Here is a 23,435-nt window from a genome sequence, read left to right as displayed (position 1 = left end):
TTGGAACCTGCTTTCTTTCCATTTGCTGACTCCTCCCATGCACTGTTTCATTGACCTCAGGGAGGATTTGGGCTTGCAGCAGGACAGACAGAAAGTAACAGGAGCTATGGTTTTGCCTGAGGTGCAGAACATGCTGTCCTGTACCTGTGAGAAGCTGAGTACATCCAAAGCTGGTGCCTCACTTCCTGGCCTGGCCTGGATGTCCATAAGGGCAACACCCACCTTCCCCATTGCTTCTCATTGCCCTCTCCTCTAAAAGAGACAGATAGAGATGGAGACAGAGTGGTTGATTGAGGTTTGACTTTTCCTTAGAGCAAGAAAAGTCAAAGGAGGCACTAGAGGCCATATCCCACCCCCTTTTTTTTTTCTTTTTGTAACACTGGGGTTTGAACTCAGGGCCTCATGCTTGCTAAGCAGGTGCTCTTACCACTTGAGCCACTCTGTCAGCCCTTTTTGTGATGGTTTTTTCCAAGATAGGGTCTTGTGAACTATTTGCCCAGGACTGGGTTTGAACTGCTCTTCTCCTGATCTCTGCCTCTTGAGTAGCTAGGGATTCAGGTATGAGCCACAAGTGCCCAGCTCATATCCACTTCTGTGGGTCTCAAGAACTTGAGAACTTAGTTTCTGGGCCCAGCCCCTTTTATCCCCATATCCCCACCTGCTCCCAAAGAACATGTCAGTTTTAAAAAAAAAAAGCCAGTTCCTGTTTGGGTCCATTTATGGTTTATTTTGACTAGGTAATACAGTCGCATGGTTCAAAATGTACAGAAGGGCATATCATACGAAGTCCTCTCCCTCGCCCTCACTTGACCTCCTCCCCAGAGGTAACCAGGGTAACCCATTTTCTTCTAATTGTGCACAGAGAAGCAAATGTGTATTTATTTTCTCCTTTTTTCTAGAACACTCATGGGAAGTACACTGTACACATTTCAGCACTTTGCCTTTTTCGCTTGAAGATTATTTCCTATTAGTATATAAAGACCTGTCATTATTTTTTAGCTGCATAGTATTGCATTATAAGGATGATCAGAATTGATTTGACCAATCCCCTAGGGAGGTACATTGCTATTGTTTAAAATCTCTTGCTATTTCTTTGTATCCATCCCCAGTCCAGACCCCAAGAGGGCCAAGCAGTGATAGGAGGCCCTGGAGCAGGTCCCACCAGGGTGTGTGCGGGGAGACTCTCTCCACCGGAGGAGGACCAGGCTCATTTGCATGCCTGCATATGATTGGACAGCTCTGGCCTGTGGGATGGAGTTCCCAGGGCTTTCTGTTTCTCACCTTTGATGTTCACCCTTGTCTCCTACCCCAGCTTCCCAAACTGGCTGCTGCAAAGCACAGAGGCCATTAGTCAGCATAGCCCTGGGATAAAATGATCCCAAACCACCATTATTGTAGTCCCCAAATCACCTGCAATGCAAAATTGAGCTGCTGCTGTCTCTATGACCATCTTTCTCAAGAGAGTGCAAGGCAGGGCAGGCAGATAGAACAGGCAGAGAAACATACCCTTCCTCAGGACAGGGATGAAAGCAACTCCTATTCTTGATATGTGACAGACACAAGGGTACAGACATTGTCTTCTCCAATGAGGTGTCCCCATTGCATCTTTGAGACTTCCACAGGCTCAGGACCAGGAGAAGAGCCTGCAGTTGAAAAATGAGGGTTGGGGGACACCAGGGAGAGCTATCTTCTCAGGACCTCGAGGGAAATCCCTGAGTGTAAGAGCAGATAGGAACTCAAGAAGGGAGAAGGTAAGAAGGGGGAAGGAGAGAAGGAAGGGACTTGCATGAGAAGGAATGTGGGCAGAGGGTCCTTCCAGCTCATCTGTGGACATGCAGGACTTATGGGAACCCTGTTCTGAGGTCTCTAGGGAATTGTCCCCATTGCATAGTCTTCAGAGATGGCCGGAGAACAAAAAACAAAAAAACAAGAATAAATCATCTGGAGAAAAGCATGGCCATCACTCCAAATTCCTCGCTGGGCCATTCCCCCCCACTGCCCGGCAGGAACTCAGGCCCACTGGGATTAACAAAGCCATGTGTCCCTATGTCAGGCATTAAAGGCTCAGGGTGCTCCTGGCAGGGAGAGGGAGGCAAGGGAGGACAGCAGAAGAGAGATGATCTTGGACATGATAGGTGTGAGGAGGGAGAAGTGGGAACCAGGCTGTCCAGCCCAGTGCCCAGCTGCTACCCCACCCATCCTCCCCTGGCCCTGAGATACCTGACCAGATTGCCCATGCCAGGGACCACCTAGTTGTGAGAGAAGCCCCCATGGGAGAAGGCAGGAATGTTGGGGGCACAGGTAGCAGTCTGGGGCAGGCAAGCCAGGGGGTTGACCTCACAGGCCCTAGCATCCTGGTCCTCCCGGAAGTAGACAGAATCAGCAGAATAGAAGGAGGGGTCCTCATCAAAGAAGTTGTAGGGTCGGAGGAAGAAGCCCACCCCATTCCCAGCAGTTACTGTGTTGGGAATATCCTCTGAGTGTGGGATGTGCAGAAAACCAGCTGTCACCCAGGCCACCAAGTCCTAGCAGGAGAGAAGAAAGAGGATTATGGGGTCAGGCTTTGCTAGAGACATGCCCTGCCTCCCACAATGGCCTTGCAGAAAAAGCTTCAGCTCACCAGCCCATGTACCTTAAGTCTTTAAACACTTTTTCGTCAAAGTACAGAGTCCATTTTATCTTGGGAACAATTCCTGCCTCCCTGAGACTGGCCTGCACCCCCATCTCTGACATTTCCTATCACATCACCCTCTACCTACCCAGCTCAGGGGGTGACACCTATAGGCTACTTCAGCTCCTCTCCTCCTAACTCCCTGAGAGCTCACAAAAATCATAACAAAAGGGAGAAGAATGGAAGAGGACTTGGAAGGCAGAAGCAGGCAGGAGAATTGCACCCTCAGTGGTCAAGGCAGGAGTGGGAGAAGCTTTAGGTCAGGAGCTGTGGTCTTCTCTGGTAACATCTGACCCTCTTTCAGACCTCCAGCCTAGAAAGGGCTCATTCCACAAAGCTGGGACTTCCAGGGCTCCAGGACAGGCCCTGGTCCTCACCCAGCATTTGTTTTTGACTTCCTACTTCAGGAAGAGTAATAATCAGATTCACTAAAATGTAGAAAGCAGGAGTCAATTTCACCCCTAGGAAATCAGTTTTCAGAGCCCTTCCCATGAGAAGGTGAGGCTCATCACTCCTCCATCCCTCTGCCCTCCCACAGGCAGCTCACCTCTCCAGCAATGGTCTCATTGTTGATAAAGTCAGCAAAATCCACAGTGGGGGCCCAAGGATCATTCTGATGGAAGATGCTGGTGCTACTGGGCTCCTCTTCTTTCCGCCTGGTCACAGCCAGCTGGTACCTAGGGAAGCACTGGTCAGACTGCCATGGTCACAAATCTTGTCCTGATGCCCAATTATGATGGAAGGGAGCTGAGTGCTCCAATTTCAGCTTCCACATGTATTCACACAACTAGGGGCTGATGCCACCTGGGGAATCATGTCTTCCTGTTCACTCCAACCTGCTGTTTCACAGCACAGCCTCTCTCCCATCCAAAACAGAGGAGAGTCCTCTCTCCTCAACTTTAGCTCTCCAAGGGAAAATGAGCCTCACTGTGGACACAGATAACTAGGAAATGGTCCCTGAGGTCTCATCTTGAGTACATCTGTTTCTAGTGTCCCTCCAACCCTCCCTTCCCATGCTCACCCCCCTAGCCTTCTCCAACAGCCCACCACTCACCTCCCCCAGCTGAAGGCTCTCTCCATGGAGCTGTCTTGGGGCACTGGCTCCCCAGCAAAGCTGAGCATTTGGATTCGGTAACCCCGTGGGTGTCCCCACTTATTGCTGTGGTTGCTGGCCAGGTACAGGTAGCGGGGGATGGCACCTCCTAGGGGGAAGGCAGCCTGCTCCTCTGTTTCCAGCAGCTTCCGGGTCACCTGTAGCCTCTGCATCTGGTACTCAGGGCTCCAGGGCACAGCCATGGGGACAAAGGCCATGTCTTCTGCCCAGACCCAGTTCTCTAGTCCTATGTAGGGTGCATGAGAGCAGAAAGGGCTGGTCATGTAGCCACCTTGGCCTCTCTGGCCCATGATCCCACCTGGTTTTAGAGTGAGGAGCCAAAGAGCAACCAAGGACTGAATGTGCCCCTTCTTTCCTTCCCTCTCCCCAACATATCTCCTATCTTTCAGTCAAAGCCATTGATCTATAAATTAAAATATGTCTTCAAGAATTTCATTTATTCCTTTCTACATTCTTTGGATGAGAGGACTGTGCTTTCCCCTGGGCATAGGCTGAATGAAATCCCATCCTTACCCTCCTATTTTCACCAGGGACACATATAAACAAACTATTGTCCGGCTTATAGTGTGAGAAGGGAATGGGTGAGACAAGGTCAGAGTTTCTAGAATACAGGTGCAGGTAGGTTCAGGGGCCCTCCAGGGAAACTTTTATACTGGCCTTAAGTGATGTCATCAAGAGATGCCATAGAAGGGCATGGTAGGCAGGAGCAAAGCATAAGCAAAAATGAAGAAGCCTAACTGTAACCTATGGGCTGGGTGTTCAAGGGACAGGGAGGATGTGGGTGGCAGAGTTCAGGGAAGGATCTTCACAACAGGCTATTGCTGCTCTGGGAGGGCCTTGTAGTCATTCTGCAGACAATGTCCTGCAGGTGCATAGGAAGGTGGGAGCTTTGGGAGCAAGTTGGCATGGGTGGGCGGGCCCTCTGGGTACAGAGTGGTCCCTGGATCTGAAAGTGTTGGAAGAGACGGCTGATACCTATAGGAGAGGCAGTGAGTGTTCTGTGACATTTCAGAGACAGAAAAGAAAGAAATCTGATGATGACTCAATTTGGGGAAGGCAAGTGAAAAGACAAAGACAACAATTCTAAGAAACCATGGAGTTTCTTGGCTCTCTCTGTGGCCACAAACTCCAGGGACCATCTGAAATGCTCCACAATATCCATTCTACCCCTTGCACTAATGTGAATGGATTCGAGAGAGAGCTGGAAAATCAGGGAGAAGTTGGTCATCTTCCAAGGAAACATATTAACCTGATTTGTTCATGACAGGCCTGTATGTGCCAGGGATTTGACTGTATGCAAACAGATCTTTCATCACAGCACCACAGGCCAGACACAGAGAACTAAGCTGGAAAATGGCTGTTCCCCTGAAGTGGGGCCCACATAAACACAAGGGAGAAAAGAGGGTGACAGGGACCTTGTGAGCCCAGATCCTGCGTCCTCACTGAGCTTAATCATTTCCCAAGATTTTCTAATGAGGTCACATGGATCGAGTCTGGCAACTGTGCTGTGCACCCAGCTGATGAGCTAAGATCCAAATAAAACTCAACAGCTAATTTTCTCCCATTGAATCAAAAGGGAAGCATGAAAATTCAAATCTTTCTTTCCTGAATAACCTGCCAAAAACTCAAAGCAAACAGACAATTCTCTATTTTTAATTTTAAAAATTATTAAATTTTTTTAACCAGTACTGGCATTTGAACTCAGGGCCTTGCTCTTGCTAGGCTGGTGCTCTACCACTTGAACCATGTCCCAGCCGTTTTGGCTTCAGGTATTTTTCGAATTAGGTCTCATTTATGCCCAGGCTAGTCTGACCGAAATCCTCCTATTTACACTTCCTGTGTAGCTGTGGCTGGCACACACCATCATACCCAGCTTTTAATGCTTGAAATGGAGTTTCATGAATTTTTGCCTAGGCTGGTCTAGAACCCTGATCCTCCTAATCTCCACCTCCTGAGTAACTAGGAATAAATGGTAAAGCTACCTCGCCCAGGCCAGAGACAATTCTTGAGTCCCATTTGTAAAACCATTGCCCCCATCAGGATGTCTTACCTGCCACATCCAGATCCACCTTGAAGTGGGCACTATGAGTATGGACTGTGCCCAGTGTGTGTTCCCCAACTCGATTCCCATACCTTTGGGCAGCACCAAAGAGGAATGCTGAGCTGATGTAGCCTGTGGCATGAACTTTGACTTCTATGGCCCCATTGGGGTAGAAGACCATATCCCACACATAGTCATAGTTCAGCAAGGTGGACACAGATCTGATGACCAGCACAGTCTCCACAAGACCCCCAAAATAGTAGGAGTAGAAATCTGAGTGGTGTCGCCGCAGAGGGAGACCCTGGTTCTGTTCAAACACACAAAAGGCATCACGTAGTGTCTTGGGCACCTGGGACTCCAAAAGAAAGTGCCAGTCCACAAAGGTGGCCAGGTAGGGACAGTCCACCCCACGGGTCAGGGGTGAAGAGTACTTGCCCATGCCAAAGTTTCCATCTATATAGCGGGTCAGTAATGCTGCTGGGGAATTTCCACCATACACGGCCAAGGCCTCCTGGACACTGACTTCATAGGCCACCCTCTCTCCTTGGAATCGAATGTCAAAGATCCTCAGGCCACTGAAAGCTCCAAGGCCAAAGGAGAAAGTCCACAATGAGGAGGCCACTTGACTCCCTTGGATGCTGAAGCGGGGGCCCTGAGGATGGAACTGCAGAGGGGGAGCCGGCCCTGGGGGCACCGGGGACTTCAGGGACCAGGACCCACCTGTGCCATTGTTTGGGATCAGCACCACATTCACCAAGCCAGCCTCAAACTGGTCCTCCAACTGGGCCAGACTCTCATAATAGCGCCCTTGATAGAATACCTTCTGGATGGTCCAGTAAGCAGGATCCAGGGCCTTGTGGTCTACCAGCAGCTCCAACCCCACAGGGTGCAGGTAAAACCCAGTCCCTGAAAGGTTGTAGTAGAGGCCAAACCAGGTGGCTCGATCCCCCGACTTCAGACCACGTGGGGCTGTGGTCATTGTCACCAGGTTTCGTCCCTGGTGTTTGTAGAAGCAACAGTGGTGGAGGAGCCCAGCAGCCTGGGGTAGTTCTCTATCAAAGATCATCTGGTCTATGTCCAGGTATTCTCTGGCCAGCACAGGGCGCCGATAATATGGCACTGGGCCGCCATGGCGCTCCACAGTCACATCCCGTATGTAGGAGGGGTGAGGCAGAGGCCCCACCACCAGCTCACTCACATTGGGCTGGGATTGTCCACCAAAGAAGACAATGGCCAGCGCCTCCCGAGCAGGTGGCGGACCTCCTCTGTCCAGATGGGCCAATGCTGCCACCTTGGTGGGCAGCTGCAGCTCCACTGAGAAGACACAGTTGTCCGAGGGCTGAGCCTGGGCTGCATCCACCAGCCCTGGCCCCAGCTGCTGGGTCAGAAAGTTCATCACAGCCGTCAGCTCCTCTGGGCTCAGGTCTGCAAACAGCTGGCTCTGGCCAGGATGCGTCCAGGGCTGGGCACTGGGAGATACGGAGGGACAATAGGGAGACTGGCCAGACTCACCCCCATCTCCACTCCTGCCAGCTAACAGGACACAAACTAAGGCAAATATGGTGATGACAGCCAGAGCAAGGAGCACCAGGGTTGTCTTCTGGGTCATTGTCTTTTGAGGAGAGACAGGATTCTACCTGTGTGGGGGTAAGTATTCTCAAGCCAGCATGAGAAGGGTTTCTTGCCTGCTATACTGGGGGCTCTAGGCGTCTGGCTGAGGTTCCCCTAGTCTGAAGTGTACGCTGAGGGTGGGAAGGAGCAGGAGGCTGGGGCCAGAGAAGGGGCGGGCCAGCAGAAGGAGGCGGTTCTGAGCAGGCAAGAGAGATTTCCTCAGACCTTACATGGCTTTGTCCTTCAAGCTCCAAAACGGTCTCTGCTCTCTAGGTCAGGGTTGGAGTTGGGGAGAGCTGGGGTTGGGGGAAGGGAGTGGAACCCAGTCTGTATATGGAAATTCACCACCAGCAAGTAGCTGGGTCTGCTCAGCAGCCCCTGGGCCCCCAGTCCAGCTTTGTCCCCAACCCCCACCTTGTCAGGGCCAGATGTTCTTTTTCCTGTAACTGGGAATTACTGTTCTCCTCCCCAAGGAAACCCTATCTCCAGCTTCTTCAGCTTCCCAAGCAACATTCCTTGGCCATGTCTACCCCCCTTGCTCCCTTATGATCTCTTCTCCATTGCTAATTTACTTGGCCAGAGTTTTTAATATTTCCCCAGGGAACTCTAGTAACTTCAAAGTTAAATAGAATAAATTCAAGTGAAATTCTTATAAGACATTTTATTATCAATTTCACATATCAACCATTCCCTTTCGTAGGCACATGCATAAGAGAATGCCTTCTATAATGTGATCACCAGCTAGTTTTGAGTGATAGGATTTGTGATAGTTTTCTTTGAATATTTCAAGTCATTTTTATAAATTTGTCATTTAAAAATGAACATGAAGTTAGAATTAACCAAAGGCATACATGGGAATTTAGGCTCTTTCTTATGAAATATTGAAGGTGGGAGCCTGGAGAACAGGGGTGATAGAAACACAGGGAATCAGAAGGGGGAACAGAGAGAAAGGTACATATATCTTACTTCTACCCTCACATCCCACCACACCCTCAGGCTTAGAAGCCTTGATAAGAGAAAGAGGGCAAGTCTGGAACACAGGCTGCTAGATGTGGAGTGCAGGCCACAGGGTTGACACTGCAGAGCCCCGCATCCTGGCCCTTCTCAAAGAAAATGCTACCAGGGGAGAAGATGGAGGGGTCTTCATCAAAGAAGTTGTAGGGTCGGAGTAGGAAACCAACTCTGTTCCCCACAGTCACTGTATTGGGGACATCCTCAGCGTGGGGAATGTGCAGGAAGCTGGCTGTAACCCAAGCCACCAGATCCTGCAGGAAGAGGGAAAAGCTGGAGGACTTTGGAGGCAAGAACCAAATAACCACCCCTGAGCCACAATTCCCAGCCTCTAGCCTCAGCCTGGTTTCTTCTTCTGCCCAGCCTCATCTCATGCCTACAAAGCATGCATAGTGATCTGTGTAAGTAGCTGGGGCTGGGGATCAGTGTCCCAAGGCTAATCTGACCATAAGACATATGACCTATGTTGGACATAAGAGAACTCCTTGGCCCCCAACTCAGAACTGGAAATCATTCCCTCCATCCTATGGCCAGAGGCTGGGCAGCCAGAATGCCAGGCATAGAGGAGCCCCTCTCCTCTGTTGTTAGAGCTACCAACCTCTCCTAAAAGAGTTTCATTGTTGATGAAGTCAGCAAAGGCTGTAGAGGGGTTCCAGATGTCATTCTGGTAATAGATGCTACTGCTCTGTGGCTCTTCCTCCTTCCTCTGGGTCACCACCAGCTGGTATCTGACCAAGAAGTGTAGGAAGGTGGTGTTGGAAAATATCAATAGTCTTTACTGGCCCAGAAGTCCTTTGGATCTGGTTCTATGAGACCAATTCCCACCCCCTGGTCTACTTGGATTTAAGGGAAGGTCCAGGGATGAATGGAAAACCGTGAGAGGTAAGTGGGTCCTCTAGATCTGGGAGGCCAGCCCTTCCCTTCCACCCACTGCCCAGTGCACCCTCCTCACCTCCCCCAGCTGAGGGCCCTCTCCATGTCGCTCTCCAAGGGTATGTGCATTCCAAGGGGACTATCAATCTGGATTCGGTACCCACGCTGGTGACCCCAGGCATTAGTCTGGTTGCTAGCCAGGTAAAGATAGCGGGGAAGGGGTCTCCCCCAGGAAAATGCTGTCAGGTCCTCACTTCTCAGGACCTGCCGGGTCAGTTGTGGGCGCTGCAGTCGATACTCCGGGCTCCAGGGGGCTACCACAGGCTTAAACACGACGTCTTCGGCCACCACCCAGTTTTTCAACCCTGCCATGGCGAGGGGAGAGGAGTTCCACACTAGGTAAGGTTGCTTGACAGGCCCCTCCATCACCATGCTCATTGTACTGGCCTAACCAAAGGCATCAGACAGCATCAGAGAATAGCCTGTGCTGGGAGCCAGGAGTCTGGGCAGGCGCTAGGCCCTGCCTCCTTTCAACTTGCACTGTCCAATAGCATAACTGTTAGTCATGTGACTATTTCAATTAAAAATTCAGTTGCTCAGTCATACTAAGTACATTTAAAGTGCTCAGTATTTCTGGGCATGGTGGTGCATGTCTATAGTTCTAGCACTCTGGAGGCTGAGGCAGGAGAAGAGTTCAAGGCCAACAAAACACATTCTCAAAACAAGCAAACAAAAAACCCCCAAACAATAAAGTGCTCAGTAGCCACATATGGCTAGAGGCTTGTTTTAGCCACAGCATAGATACAAAAGGTTTCTATCATTATAGAAAATTCTATTAGCACTGACCTACCCAGTAGACCCTGGATCAAGTTACTTCTGATTCTCTTTCTGAATAGCTACACAGACATAATTAAAGCCATTTTATGGCTGTGCTCAATAAATGGAAAATCATTTGCATCTGACTAGCAACACTGACTTTGAAAGGACTTGTATCCTGGAGAAGCTTACTGGAAAAACCCAGTCCCCTTCCATGGTCCCGGTACACTTTCCTAGCTCTTGAGGCTTTACTTTCTACCTCAACATGGGGACTACTTCAGTCTTTTGAGGGAGCAGATTCCTATCTTTCACTTATCTGGGAGCTTCCTGAATTGTTTCACCTAGAGCCTGCATCATCCACTGAAGCACTTGATCACGTAGATTCTGTGTTCCTTTAAATATGACCTACGGGAAGGTGCCTGACACAGCCTCTGTCCCCATGGCAGTAGTCTGTGCCACACACACTAGCAATGCAATAAATGTTACTTGATATGACTTCCCAAAGCAAGACTCTTTAATGCCAAAAGTGCTGAAGAGAACTTTCAATAGGAACAGTCAGAGTCCAAATATGTCAGAGAACCTGGTTAACATGATCACTTCAACCATGTTATTTTCTTAGTTTTCTCCCCTACACCCCAGCCACAAACAGCAGGGCAAACATGACAGGTCTTTTTACTCAAAAGGATAAGATGTTTCACAAGATATATGCTTAGTTGCATTGCATTACACTTGAGCACAAACTTCCTGTCCCATCTCTGCCTATCCTTAGTCTCTCCAACTATGCAATGGAGACAGTCTGGTGGAGTTCTCATTTTTCTGGTCCAAAGTCTGTGATTTGATGTATTTATTTTCTGTCTTTGACAGAATCCGTTAGGAACAGCAATGTTCTAAGCTTTGAGTCCTACTTGAGAAATCCCTTTCTTCACTTGCAAGACTATTGCATGCCTGCCACACCACTGGAGAGTTCGCTGTGATGACAGGATGGGACAGCCCTCCCAAGGAGGATGGTGACATGGACTATGGAGCAACCCCACCATACTCCAGACCCACACCTGCCTGGAAACTCTTCAGCCAGATTGCTCTCTGCTCGGGATCCTCCCCTCCCCTCTCCTCTAACCCTCATAATTAGTGAGCAAGAAGCAAAGTGTCTGGCTCCAGCCCCATCCAATTCCAAGGCCAATTCACTCCCCCTGTAGTGTCACTCAAGGACAAGGCAGCCAGACATGGTCATTACATTTAAACTAGTTTCACAACTGCAGGAAGTCTGATGGGCTGGGGGATGGGAGCTGGCCAGACACCCAGCTGTGGCTGAAGCTGAGCACACTCATATAATCCTCTTGCTCCTGGCTGTGAAAATTACTGAGGTGCTAGAATGTCCTCTTGCCTTTCAGAGATCTCAGCTTGATCTGGGGGACCTCTGACCTCTGTCACACTCCCAACCCTCAATCCTCACCCAAGCACTCACCTGCCACATCCAGGTCCAGCTTGAAATGGAAGGCATGTGTGTGCACCGCCCCCAGCACTCGTTCCCCAACTCGGTTCCCAAAAAGGAGACTCTCTGCTCCTCCACTCAGGAAAGCTGTGTTGATATAGCCTGTGGCATGGACCCGCCCTTCAAGCGCCCCATTTGGGTACAACACAAAGTCCCAAATGTAGTCATAGTTGCCTACAGATGACACAGACCTGACTACAAGGGCTGAGCTGGCCAAACCACCAAAGAACCGACTCCCAATGTAACTGTTGTGCCTTCGAAGGGGTAGTCCCTGGGCCTCCTCAAATACACACACAGCCCCTGGGCGCAGCTGGACAGTCCCTGTGCCGGCTAGTATGTGCAAGTCCACCATTGTGGCTTGATAGGGGCAATCTACTCCCCGCACCAAGCCTCGGCTGTAACGGCCAAGTCCAAAGCTGCTGTCCAAATACCGTATCATCATTGTCTTGGGTGAATCAGCACCATAAATAGTAAGGCACTCCTGGACACTGACTTCATAGGCCACTCGCTCACCCTTGAACTGAATATTAAAAATTCTTATGCCACTGAACACCCCATGGCCAAAGGTAAATGTCCAGAGGGGGGATACCACCAAGTTCCCTTGTACATTGTACTGGGAACCCTGGGGTGAGAACTGAAGTGGGGGGAGAGGGCCTGGGGTGACTCGGGACCTCAATGATGAAGTCCCATTTGGTGAGGGTAGAGGGACTCTAACCACTTCTAGACGGCCAGCCTTAAATTCCCATTCCAACTGGCCCAAGTCAGCATAGTAGTGCCCAAGGTAGAAGACCTGCTGGACAGCCCAGTGAGCAGGGTCCAGTGCTCTATGGTCCAATAGTAGCTCCAGTCCCACAGGGTGAAGGAAAATACCAAGACCTGAGATGTTATGGTAGAGGGCTATCCAGGTAGCACGGTCCCCTGAGCGTAAGCCACTAGGGGAGGAATGCAAAGGCGCCAAAGTGGAACCATTGTAGTTCAAGACAGAAGACAGGAAGACGGGTGCCTTGGGTAGCTCCACCTCTTTTAAATGCCTCCACATCTGGACAAACTCAGCTGTCAGTATGGGGCGTCGGTGATACAGCACTGGGCCGCCATGGCGCTCCACAGTCACATCCCGTATGTAGGAGGGGTGAGGCAGAGGCCCCACCACCAGCTCACTCACATTGGGCTGGGGTTGTCCACCAAAGAAGACAATGGCCAGCGCCTCCCGAGCAGGTGGCGGACCCCCTCTGTCCAGATGGGCCAATGCTGCCGCCTTGGTGGGCAGCTGCAGCTCCACTGAGAAGACACAGTTATCCGAGGGCCGAGCCTGGGCTGCATCCACCAGCCCTGGCCCCAGCTGCTGGGTCAGAAAGTTCATCACAGCCATCAGCTCCTCTGGGCTCAGGTCTGCAAACAGCTGGCTCTGCCCAGGGTTTGTCCAGGGCTGAGCACTGGGAGGTACAGAGAGACATTGAGGAGGTGGGCTGGAACCACCTTGCCTGGTCAGCAAAACACAGGCCAAAGCAAAGATGGTAAGAAGGGACAGCACCAGGGACACAAGGACCACCTTGAGATTCATGTTGAGAACAGCAATCAGAGTCCCACTAGCAGCTCCTTCCAGTTCCTGACATCAAGGCAGAGCTTATATTCAGTAGGATGGATAGAAACGGGGAAAACTCCACCCTGTGGGTTGGGCAGGAAAATTCTGACTTATGTTATTCTGTTCCAGTTTCTGTCCTGTGGTTTGGCGTGGGTCATTACTTCCACATGGATAGTTTCTTCCTTGTCCCTAAGTTCCTACTTGTAACAGTCAATTCTAACTACTGCTTTCTATCATTTAGACCAGACGAGAAGGCATCTGGAGCAATGATGTTAAACAGGTCAATGATACAGAATAGGTCTGAGGAAGAAAGCTAATCTCTGGTGCACAGTACTGTCTTGCATGCTACATTCAAGCACTCATCCATCAATTTTACTCCTGGCAGGCATCACAACCCAATAACTTCAGGATTCACTTCCCAGTTCAGCAGTAAGCACTCAGTTCTGCCTGTAACTGAATTCCAAAGGAGTGGTTGAAAGCTTGGGTTTAGCATTCAGTTTTGTACATCCATACTAGCTTTCCAAACTGTTTGACCTTAGGGTAGATACATCGTGAATACTCAAACATAATGAAGGTATAAAACAATCCTGTAGATTCGTAAAAATTAAATGTGATCGTGCAGATCAAGTGCATGGGGTAGGTAGTCAGAAATTGCTAGATTGGTACTGATCTCTAAAACAGAATAGAACAGTTGTACCTCCATTGCTGAAGGCCTTAAAACTCTTTTCAGAGACAATATGGGGATTGCTGGAAACCAGGCTACTTGCAAGGTGGAAGTTGAGGAAACTTTATTTGAAAGGAGGTAAGAGTCCTAGGAAGCCCTCCAAATAATCTGAAATCAAGACCAGGAGTTTCCTCAAGAGACTTAAGACACTATTCAGAGAGGAGAATTAGTATAAGGTAAAGAAAATGACTGGGTAGGGTACACCTTGACCAGATCATTCCCCACATGGAACCATAGCAGCCTCTACTGGCAGCTTATGGGTATCATCAGGGATGGAAGAAACTGGGATCTTGTGCAGGGAGGGACAAAAAGCAGCTTAGGTTTGGGAAGGGCTAACTTTCACATAGTTCACATTGAAAACAAATGATGGACCCACCCTCTCTCTTGCTCAGCAGAAGCCTCAGTCTTTCCATTATCCCAGAGAAAAGAGGCAGCTCAGTTGGCAGAAGGGCACACAACAGGGTGGCTAGAAGTGTCTGTGGAGGTGGGTATCCAAATGTACATGCACGTATCAGTGTGTCCCTAGCCACCAGAGCATGGCACCAGGGTCTGCAGTTTTAAAAAAAGAGGTCAAAGTACCTGTATTTTTAATAATTTCTTGACATTGTAAAAGAATTTTACATTACGATCCAGGGAAGAGGGGTGGAACAATCAAAAAAGGAAACAGAAACACATGGTAGGAGGAGGAAAGGGTTTAGCTGGAAGGGATCTGAGGGATGGGTAGGGGTTCTGCCCAACTAAAATGCAGTTGGTTTGTTACTGAGCACTGTTCATGGGAAGAGAGCATCCTGACTCCTTTTCTACAGAATACTGGGAGTAAAAATGATGCATCCCAGGTGGAAATATGATTGGGGGTTGGAAGACAGAGATGGAGAAGAATAAAAGTCAGAAATAGACACTGAGAGTGCCTGGCAGGCTGACCACAAATGTGAACTCTCATTAATGGAATAAAAAAGCTGAGGGCAGACAGGATTAACACAAAAGCTGTAACAGTAAGTGATATCTCTGGAAGAATCAAGAGGAGGCAACTCTTCTATGGTTTTGACCTGCCCAGCATATTTACACACACACGCGCACACACACACACACACACAAACGTGTACATGTGTGAATGTGCATACACACAAATTACTGCTTTCCCTGGAAGCACAATACTATAAATAAGAGAAATATTTCCCAAAGGGAAAGCCCAACAGGAGTAGCAGCATATGGACCTCACAGCTGCAGACACCCCACCCCAATGAATAACTGGCCTGGGAGAAGGCAAGCAGGAGTCAGAGGACCAGCTTTTGCATAAGACCAAAAAAGAACATGAGTCACAGAGGAAAAGGCCTTCCTCACCCTCTGCTTCTCAGCTCTTGGTTCTCCTCCAACTTACCCTGGGCACCAAAAGGCTAAAACATAAGGAGGAAGTATGGGCCCAGGACTTATGCCTGGACTAAGACAACTATACCTGTTGAAAGGTGTGTGTGTCACAGGGACTGGGGTGGAGGGGCAGTGTGAAGGGAGGAAGGTATATTAGGCAATGGAGTATGAAGGCATGTGCACATGTCCTTATGAGTGTGTACATGCGTACACATGTGTATGTGAAAACCCCAGTTATAAAAACATCTCTAGGAGCTAGGAGTTGGGCTGAAAGCCTAAAGTGTTCCTTGTCATGATCAGGTTCAAGGTGGGATATATATATATATATATAGATGGGAACCCCTTTGTTATCATCAGGGAATTTGTGGCAGGGAAGACCCAATGTCGCACAGAGGCAAGAGATACTAGCCTTATGAGAGGAAGAGAGATGAGCACCCTCGCCACCCCAGTTCCTAAAAAACATCTAGCACTTTCCCTATAGTTCCCTCAGCTTTTAACCAACTAATCATCAGAAGGAAGAAAATAAAAAGCCTAAGACACAGGAAGGAGAAAAGGGGAGAGAGAAAACACAAGTATTCTTGTGCCAAAATCCTGCACACGCAAACCTGGAGTTCTCCAGAAATTAGGGCAGGCTGGGTTTGGGTATTAGGGAAGGATATAGAAGAGTTCCTGAGGCCTGAAAAAAGAGGTAAACACATCACAGAACTAGATGAGAGTTTCATTAGACTCTAACTAAAAACAGAGAGGTGTGATTACTATTTCCAGCCAGTTTCCCCATCACGATAGTCATGTAACAAACCAAGGCAATGTCGGTCTTGAGCCAGACTCACAGAGTCCCCTGGCCCTGGCCCTGGCCTCAGTACAGTGTCTCTGCATTGCTGCTCCGGGGCCGTTTGATCTTCTCGATATTTTTCAGGATCATATCATGTAGAGTGACCTGGAGAAGAAGGATCAAGGATTCACACATCTGTTCAATCCCGACCTCACCAAGAAAACAACACACTCCCACTAAGTCCGCAAGTAACCATTCCCATTATTCCAATCTCACTCACTTGAATCTGTGTTCAGGGTAGCTGTATTAACTCTTTTACCCCTAAACCAAGTACCAGTAGGTACTGCCAAGGCCCCAGGTATCTAACAATAGCATATAACAGCTCGCGTTAGCACTTAACATACTGAGAATCGTAGTTATGTCCTTTACTACACTAGTTCACTAAAAAAAAAAAGTGCAGCAGATAGTATTCTTAGAATTCCATTTTAGAGATGAAGAAACTGAAGTTTGAACTTGAGCAAGGTCAAGATCACACATTACAGGTGGAATCTGTTTCCAAACCTAAGTCGTTCTGACTCCAAGACCCACTTCTAACCATTATTCTGTATTTTGTACACACACTCCCACTGAGACAGAAAGAAGGAAGATATCCAACTAGTCACCCTCAATGATTTTATGGTTCTCAGCACCTGGTTGATGAACAGCAATTGTTCTACACTTTTTTTTTTTTTTAAATGGTACTGGGACTTGAATTCAAGGCCTACACCTTAGCCACTCCACCAGCCCTTTTCTTGGGATAGGTATTTTCCAGATAGGGTCTCACAAGCTAGTTGTCCAGGCTGACTCTAAACTGTGGTCCTCCTGATCTCTGCCTCCTGAGTAGCTAGGATTATAGACATGAGCCACAGGCACCTGGCTAGTCTTTTTTTTTTTTTTCCTTGGAGATGGGGTCTCTAGGTTTCTTAGGCTGACCTCACTCCTTCTACCTCAGTCTTCTGAATAGCTGGGATCACAGGCACATGTCACTGTGCCTGTTCTACTCGTTTTACCTCTAAGCCTCTTTAAAAAAAAATTATAATCAGAAGTAAGGGCAACTGGAGACAAAAACCACAGTTACTCACATATTGATTCCTCAGCTCTGATATGATGAGACGAAGGCTAATGTATTCTTTCTCATCGATTTCTGTCACGGTGCGACGATAGTCCTCCTGTGTGGGGTGGGGGCAAAGAAAAAGGCTAGTCTCCCTTTAAGGCCTGACTGTCTACAGACAGCTTACTCCCAATAATGGTCGCTTCTCCTTGTTCTGCTACCTCCACCCTCAGGCCACAAAACTCTTACTTACCACATGGGGATATTTAGCTATTTTTGAAACCAATTTGGCTCTTGTAATATAATATCTGGAAGAAGAGAGAAAAGGAAGCAGCTGCAGGGAGATCCTGGCCATCACAACCACCTTACCACCCCCAGTTTCTGGGCCAGGCCCAAGTAGCCTTACCTAGAAATCTGGTCCAGATAAGATGCAGCTTCACTCTCAACAGTTCTTAGCTCTGCAACTGTCTCCTCCTGGGGAAAAAAAAAAAAATGGTGAATCAAAAGCCATTTTCAAAAACCCCACAGAAGCCTCAAAGAGAAAGGGAAAACAGATAAAACAGGAGAGATGAAAAGTATCTCTTAGACCCTCCTTTTGTTTGTAATGCAAGCTCATTACCTGAATAGATACCCCAAAGTTGTTCCCATCTTCTATCCTGGGAATTAAGAGCTGTACCCACATTTTGACCTGGAGGGTGAGAGAATCAAACACACATATGAGGCCTCTTCTGCTGAAGCCACGAAATACAGGATTCATGCTGCTGAGGCCAGATGCCAGGAACACAGGACTCCATACTTAGCCTGCCATTCTGCATTCCTGTCTACAGCCCTTCACCCATTCTTTTTTTTTTTTTTTTTTTTTGGGCAGTGCTACAGATTGAACCCAGGGCCTTGCAAATACTAGGCAAATACTCTAACTCTGAACTGCATCCCCAGTCCATCATTATTCATAGCTCAAGTGCAGTTATTTGGGGCCCCTGCCTCACCGTGTTACATTTCTCAATCAGCAGCCGGATCTCAGGTTTCACTTTCTCAATAATGTCCACCAGCTGCTGGTTGCTTTTTAGCATCCCATTGGGCATCACAAACACCTTGGTTCCTGGCAGAGATGAAAGTCAAATGATTAGGGTGAGAGGAAAGCGATAGCATCCTTTACCTTTTCCTCTTCTTTCCTAGACACATGAGCTGCTACCATCTCTGTCTTTCACTTGTCACAATCCTACATGACACCACTATTAGAATCAAAAGGAGAGATTTATGGATCAACAGATGTACAGCTGAAGTATGCCAAAAATATTAAGAATAGGACATTAAAACTTTAAAGACAATGTAGCAACTGCTATTGAAAGAAAAAAAAATAACATAGAACTGAGACTTCTGTAAAAAATTTGAGATGCATGGTCTCTACTCTAATTGCTCTTCTTTGGCAAGTCACGGTAAGTCAAATATTCTCTGTATATAGGAAGGTGAGGTTTAGAGTGCTAAATAATGACCATGTTTGGAGGACTTGTGAATGTTGACCCTGGGAAATAAAATCAGATATTGCTTTCTGGCCTATAAAACACCAGATTCATCCTATTTCTCAGAGCTGCTGGTTAGCAGGTAGGATGAGACCAGCGGGGTGGGGGTAGCTCTTACCTTGGAAGGCCTCTTCACATTCATCCAACCTTCGCTTCTTATAAGTGGGCTAAAGATACAAACAGGTAGGAATTAGCCCTCCTGCCCACAAGATAACCTTTGAGCAAGTTTAATCCCTTCCTCAACCATTGTTAATTTCTGCATAATTTCCAAGTATATATAAAGCTTTAAAAAAAAGATTCTTGCCACAAGAAATTTACACTGTGGTTGGGAAGACCAAACTTACAAAAAATACAACACATTAAAAGCAATCGAGAGTGCCTACTTTCCAAGTGCAAAGCCCTGAGTTCAAACCCTATTTCCATTTAAGAAAAAAAAAAACCTAATTGAGGAACAGGGAGGCTACTATTTAAAAAAAAAAATAAGAAAAAGGAACCAATCAACAATCAAGGCAGGGTGAAGAACAATAGAAGGATTATATGCAAATCTGTTGGTTCCACAAATAACACAATATTTGACTAACAAACATGTAATCAGCAACTGCTATCTGCTAGAAACAATGCTAGGAACTGAGGATACAAAGACAAAACAGTTCCTGCCTTAATTGAAAATTAGTTAATTAATTTCAATTAAGATAGTTTCTGGCCGGGTACTGGTGGCTCAAGCACAGATCAAGAGGATCACTGTTCAAAGCCAGCCCAGGCAAATAGTTCAAAAGACCCTATCTCAAAAATACCCAACACAAAAACAGAGCTGGCAAAGTAGCTCAAAAGTGTAGGCCTTGAGTTCAAATCCCACTACTAAAAAAAGACAGTTTCTGCTTTAATCCAAATGTTTAAGTTCTATCAATGAGACAGTATATAAAGAACAATACAGTTTCACTGATGTTAGAATGTGGACATATGACTGAAAAAATCTAAGTGCTAAAGATGCACAGCAAAGATAAGGAGTGCAGGTATACAGCAAGAACTTCTCATCCCATAACAAGTCTTAAGACAGAAAAAGAGGTAAGAACAATTAATATACACTAATAAAAAAAAAAGAGAAAAATATATCAAAATAATAATAACAAAGCAGGTAAGAAAAGTTTTGTTCAGAACCATAGGAAAAGTCTGGTAATCTGAGGGAACCTGTAGCTACTTCAGACCTATATGAAACTCAAGTTAACATTTAGAGTAACATTAACATATTCAACTCCTGTTATAAATGAAAATCAGGATTAAAAAGGAGTAAACTGGAATCATTATGTCTGTAACAATCAAAAGTCCTCAGCCTCACATCCAAATCCTACTATCCTCTATGTACATCCTCAAATTTACTAGAAAATACTGGACTGACTTCTGCTTAAGAACACAAAAATAAACATAAAACACTTACACCATCCAGTCCATCATGGCTATTGGTGAGAAGAATGGGGTCAGGGACAGGGAGATTCATGTCTGAGTGGATCTGAGTTAGATCATGGATGTTTAGGATTGGTTCCTGAAAGAGATACCCACCCGAAAACATTAGTCTTTTCAAGCTAAACGAAGAATATTTAGTTTTAAGGACAAGAAATGAGAACGCTTTATAGTACAAAAACAACAGAATCAACACACAATTTGTCCCATTTGTCAGAAAGACTAAGACTAAAAACAAAAAGGGGAATTTAAGGAAAGAAAAGGTTCTCTCACCTTCAAAAAACTATCAAGTTCTAACAACTTCTTTGGGAAAAAATTTGCCACCAAGTCTTCTGCCTAGATGAGGGGAAAATAAACCTGAATTAATAACTGTGGGAAGGTCTCTACCGATATTCCTTTTTGGAAAACCTACAGTTAAAAAAACAACACTCATCTTTCTATTTACTTCACTCACCTCACTTGTGATCCGTTCCCTGAAAGAATCAACCTAAAATTAACAACAAAGAGAGTGATTCAGTACCTGGTAACAGAGTTAAGGGCAAGGATGAGGAATCCCAAATCCAGCTGTCTTTCCTTCACCTTTAAATTATAATGAGAAGGTGAAAGGCCCCCGGACTGCAAATACTTTATTTTTTTGAGGATCCATTTCTCCATCTTAGGAGAGGGAAGTTGGGGCTGTGGGCAGCATCCGTCTGTCTCCTCTCCCCCCTTCTTCCCTCCCTCCCTGTGCCTGAAGCTGTTTGAATTTGATAAGCAGACAAAAGACAGGCAGGGAGATGTGAGCTCACAAAAGTGCCAACTCCCACCCAGACCTGGCCTATCAAACGCAACAGGCCAGCCTCCGAGAGCAGGGTCAGCTGCAGCGTCGGGGGGCGGGGACGTTGCTGGGCTGGGGGACTTCCAGCTGTCACTGGACTAAAGCACTAAGTCCAACACATGTCCACAGAGGTCTCCCCAGGGCTCTCCATCACCAGACACGGTACAGAAAGCCATCCTATATAGTCCTCTTCCCCCATGCTGTCTCTTGGAGTGGGGGGCTGGGATGAGCCGAGCGGAAGCTTAGAGCTGGTGTCCCCAGGGAGACAAAGACGCCATGGGGAGTGGGGAGCCGGTCAGACTGAGGAGGGGGTTAGAAGCGAGGGGTAAAAAGGCCTGGACCGATGCCGCTACCTTGAGCTTCACTTCCTGATCCACCTTCAGCAACGAGGCCATGGCCGGGCCGGGCCGTGTCCGCTCCGCTGGAGACCGGAGGCGCTGTGGGCTCCGGGGAGGGGGCCAGAGGGACCTGAGGAATCTCGGCTGCCCTCAGGACCCGGCAGCCCTCGCTGGCTTTCTCACCGCTTGCTTGTTCCCTCCCTCCGTGCCGTCCGTCCGTCCGTCCGCCCGCCTGCCTGCTGCCTGCTCGCTCTCTTGCTCACCCTCCCGGCTTTCGCCGCTCACGCCGGAAGTTACGTCACAGCCAATCGCCGGGACTCCTGCGAGGTTGCGCACGTGCTCTGCGCAGCCGCGCTGAACCTCGGCTCTGCACGCTTGGGGCTGAGTTTCTGTCACTCCGGAGCCTGTACGGGATAGTGGTGCAGTAAAAGGGAGGGCTGCAGGGTGAAGTTTGCTGAGAACTGAGACTCCACGACACTCAGTGAACTGTTTGACTCTCTGGCCGGAGCTCGCCTGCACCAAATGTCCCTCAGCTGCAGCTACCGGCGTAGTACTATGACGTCGGCCGGAGGAAGCCGACCGCCCTGATGCTGAGTTTAGGGGTCTAGGTTGCAACTCCCGCTTCCTCCTCCCTTGAGCCAAGGCTCAAGTGCTTAGGCTAGAGCCAAACAGAAGACAGATTCCATTGCACTAGACTTCCCATTTATTACAAACTTCCAGACCTCAGAGATGAACTACCTGATGGGCAGGTTGATGACCAGAGTAGGGTAGGGCTTGTCCGAGGCAACACAGTGTTTCCAGTAAATTGCGGACCAGAGCCTACATCTCACTTTTAATACAGAACTGTACGCTTTCCCAATGGAAGCCAAATACTGTATCTGTTCGCACACCAACTCATTCTGTATATCTCTTAACATTGGTTATTCCACTTAGTAAAATGGGCCAATTGACTTTGCTAGGCTCCAGAACCTCACTGTCCCAGAGGCTAGAAATATGAGTCAAGTATGTATGTTAAAGTCTTCTAGTGGCCACGTTAAAAAAAGAAATTGAAGAAACAAATTAATTTTAGCCACATATTTAACCTAATGTATACAAATACAGTCAGCCGTTTTGTCTGGTTTCTCAATCAATGGGTTCAACCAACTGTGGATGGAAAATATTTTAGAAAAATTGTAATGTCCTTAATTTTTGTTGTCATTTTACCCTAAAGAATACATTACAAAAATGCTATAAAAATAGCATTTAGGGTATACTAGGTAATATAATTAGCCTAAAGTGATTTGAAGTATACAGAATGTATGTAGGTTATAGTAAATACTACACCATTTTATATACAGGACTTGAGCATCAGATTTTAGTATGATGTGGGGTTGATTCTGCAACCAGTCCTCTGAGGATGCTGAAGGCTGACTATCTTATCATTTGAGCATGTGATCAATATAAAAAATACTGCAATCTTACACTTTCTTTTCTCATACCAAGTCTTTGAAATCTGGCATATATTTTACATTTTTATTTATTTTCTGTTCAGTTGGACTGAGACTTGAACTCAGGGCTTTGTGCTTACAAAACAGGTACTCTACTGCTTCAGCAACACCTCCAGTCCATTTTGTTGTGTTTATTTTAGAGATAGGGTCTCTCTCTTGAGGGCTGGCCTCAAAATTGTGATCTTCCCTATTTCACCCTCCCAAGTAGTTAGGATTACAGGTGTGAGCCACTGTTGCCTGAGTTAACTGCACATCTTAACATGGAAGTTAAGTGGCATCACATTTGTGAGCAAGGCGCCAGTGGCTCACATCTGTAATTCTAGCTACTAAGGAGGCACACATCAAGAGGATCGAGGTTTGAAGCCAGCCCAGGCAAATAGTTCATGAGACCCTATGTCGAAAAAAACCCATCACAAAAAAGGGCTAGTGGAGTGGCTCAAGGTGTAGGCCCTGAGTTCAAGTCACAATACCACAGGAAAAAAAAGCCATATGTGGCTAGTGACTCCTGTATAGAATAGAACAGCTCTAGGAAATTGAAGGTAAACAAGACTTTCAAGTTCTCTGGTCTCATTTGGGGCTTAATACTTGAAAAGACCACGAAATAAACTGACAACATTTGAAAACGATGACTGGCATAGGCAATATTAGGGGGT

At 47.4% G+C, this 23,435-nt stretch overlaps 3 protein-coding genes across 3 annotated transcripts; all 3 read right to left on the bottom strand.

The window, feature by feature from the left end:
• Positions 1–706: 706 nt before the first annotated feature.
• Aoc3 (amine oxidase copper containing 3) lies at positions 707–7,607 on the bottom strand. The gene is made up of 4 exons (XM_020165191.2): positions 5,836–7,607; positions 3,726–4,011; positions 3,219–3,348; positions 707–2,525 (listed from the first exon to the last, which is right to left on the bottom strand). The coding sequence occupies exons 1-4, from the start codon at positions 7,433–7,435 to the stop codon at positions 2,250–2,252; spliced, it is 2,292 nt and encodes a 763-aa protein (XP_020020780.1). The 5' UTR covers positions 7,436–7,607; the 3' UTR covers positions 707–2,249.
• A 476-nt stretch (positions 7,608–8,083) lies between these two features.
• On the bottom strand, positions 8,084–14,351 carry Aoc2 (amine oxidase copper containing 2). Its single transcript, XM_020165187.2, has 4 exons — positions 11,603–14,351; positions 9,401–9,686; positions 9,047–9,176; positions 8,084–8,702 (listed from the first exon to the last, which is right to left on the bottom strand). The coding sequence occupies exons 1-4, from the start codon at positions 13,188–13,190 to the stop codon at positions 8,436–8,438; spliced, it is 2,271 nt and encodes a 756-aa protein (XP_020020776.1). The 5' UTR covers positions 13,191–14,351; the 3' UTR covers positions 8,084–8,435.
• A 154-nt stretch (positions 14,352–14,505) lies between these two features.
• Psme3 (proteasome activator subunit 3) lies at positions 14,506–21,586 on the bottom strand. Its single transcript, XM_020165189.2, has 11 exons — positions 21,311–21,586; positions 20,595–20,627; positions 20,414–20,476; positions 20,118–20,222; positions 18,801–18,849; positions 18,149–18,261; positions 17,782–17,850; positions 17,569–17,636; positions 17,416–17,470; positions 17,194–17,280; positions 14,506–16,237 (listed from the first exon to the last, which is right to left on the bottom strand). The coding sequence occupies exons 1-11, from the start codon at positions 21,350–21,352 to the stop codon at positions 16,157–16,159; spliced, it is 765 nt and encodes a 254-aa protein (XP_020020778.1). The 5' UTR covers positions 21,353–21,586; the 3' UTR covers positions 14,506–16,156.
• Positions 21,587–23,435: the final 1,849 nt, after the last annotated feature.

The sequence above is a fragment of the Castor canadensis genome, chromosome 11 (assembly GCF_047511655.1).
Source record: "Castor canadensis chromosome 11, mCasCan1.hap1v2, whole genome shotgun sequence".
Taxonomy (NCBI): Eukaryota; Metazoa; Chordata; class Mammalia; order Rodentia; family Castoridae; genus Castor; species Castor canadensis.
The sequence above is the reverse complement of the archived record's forward strand: the minus strand, read 5'-3'. Positions and strand labels throughout refer to the sequence as shown.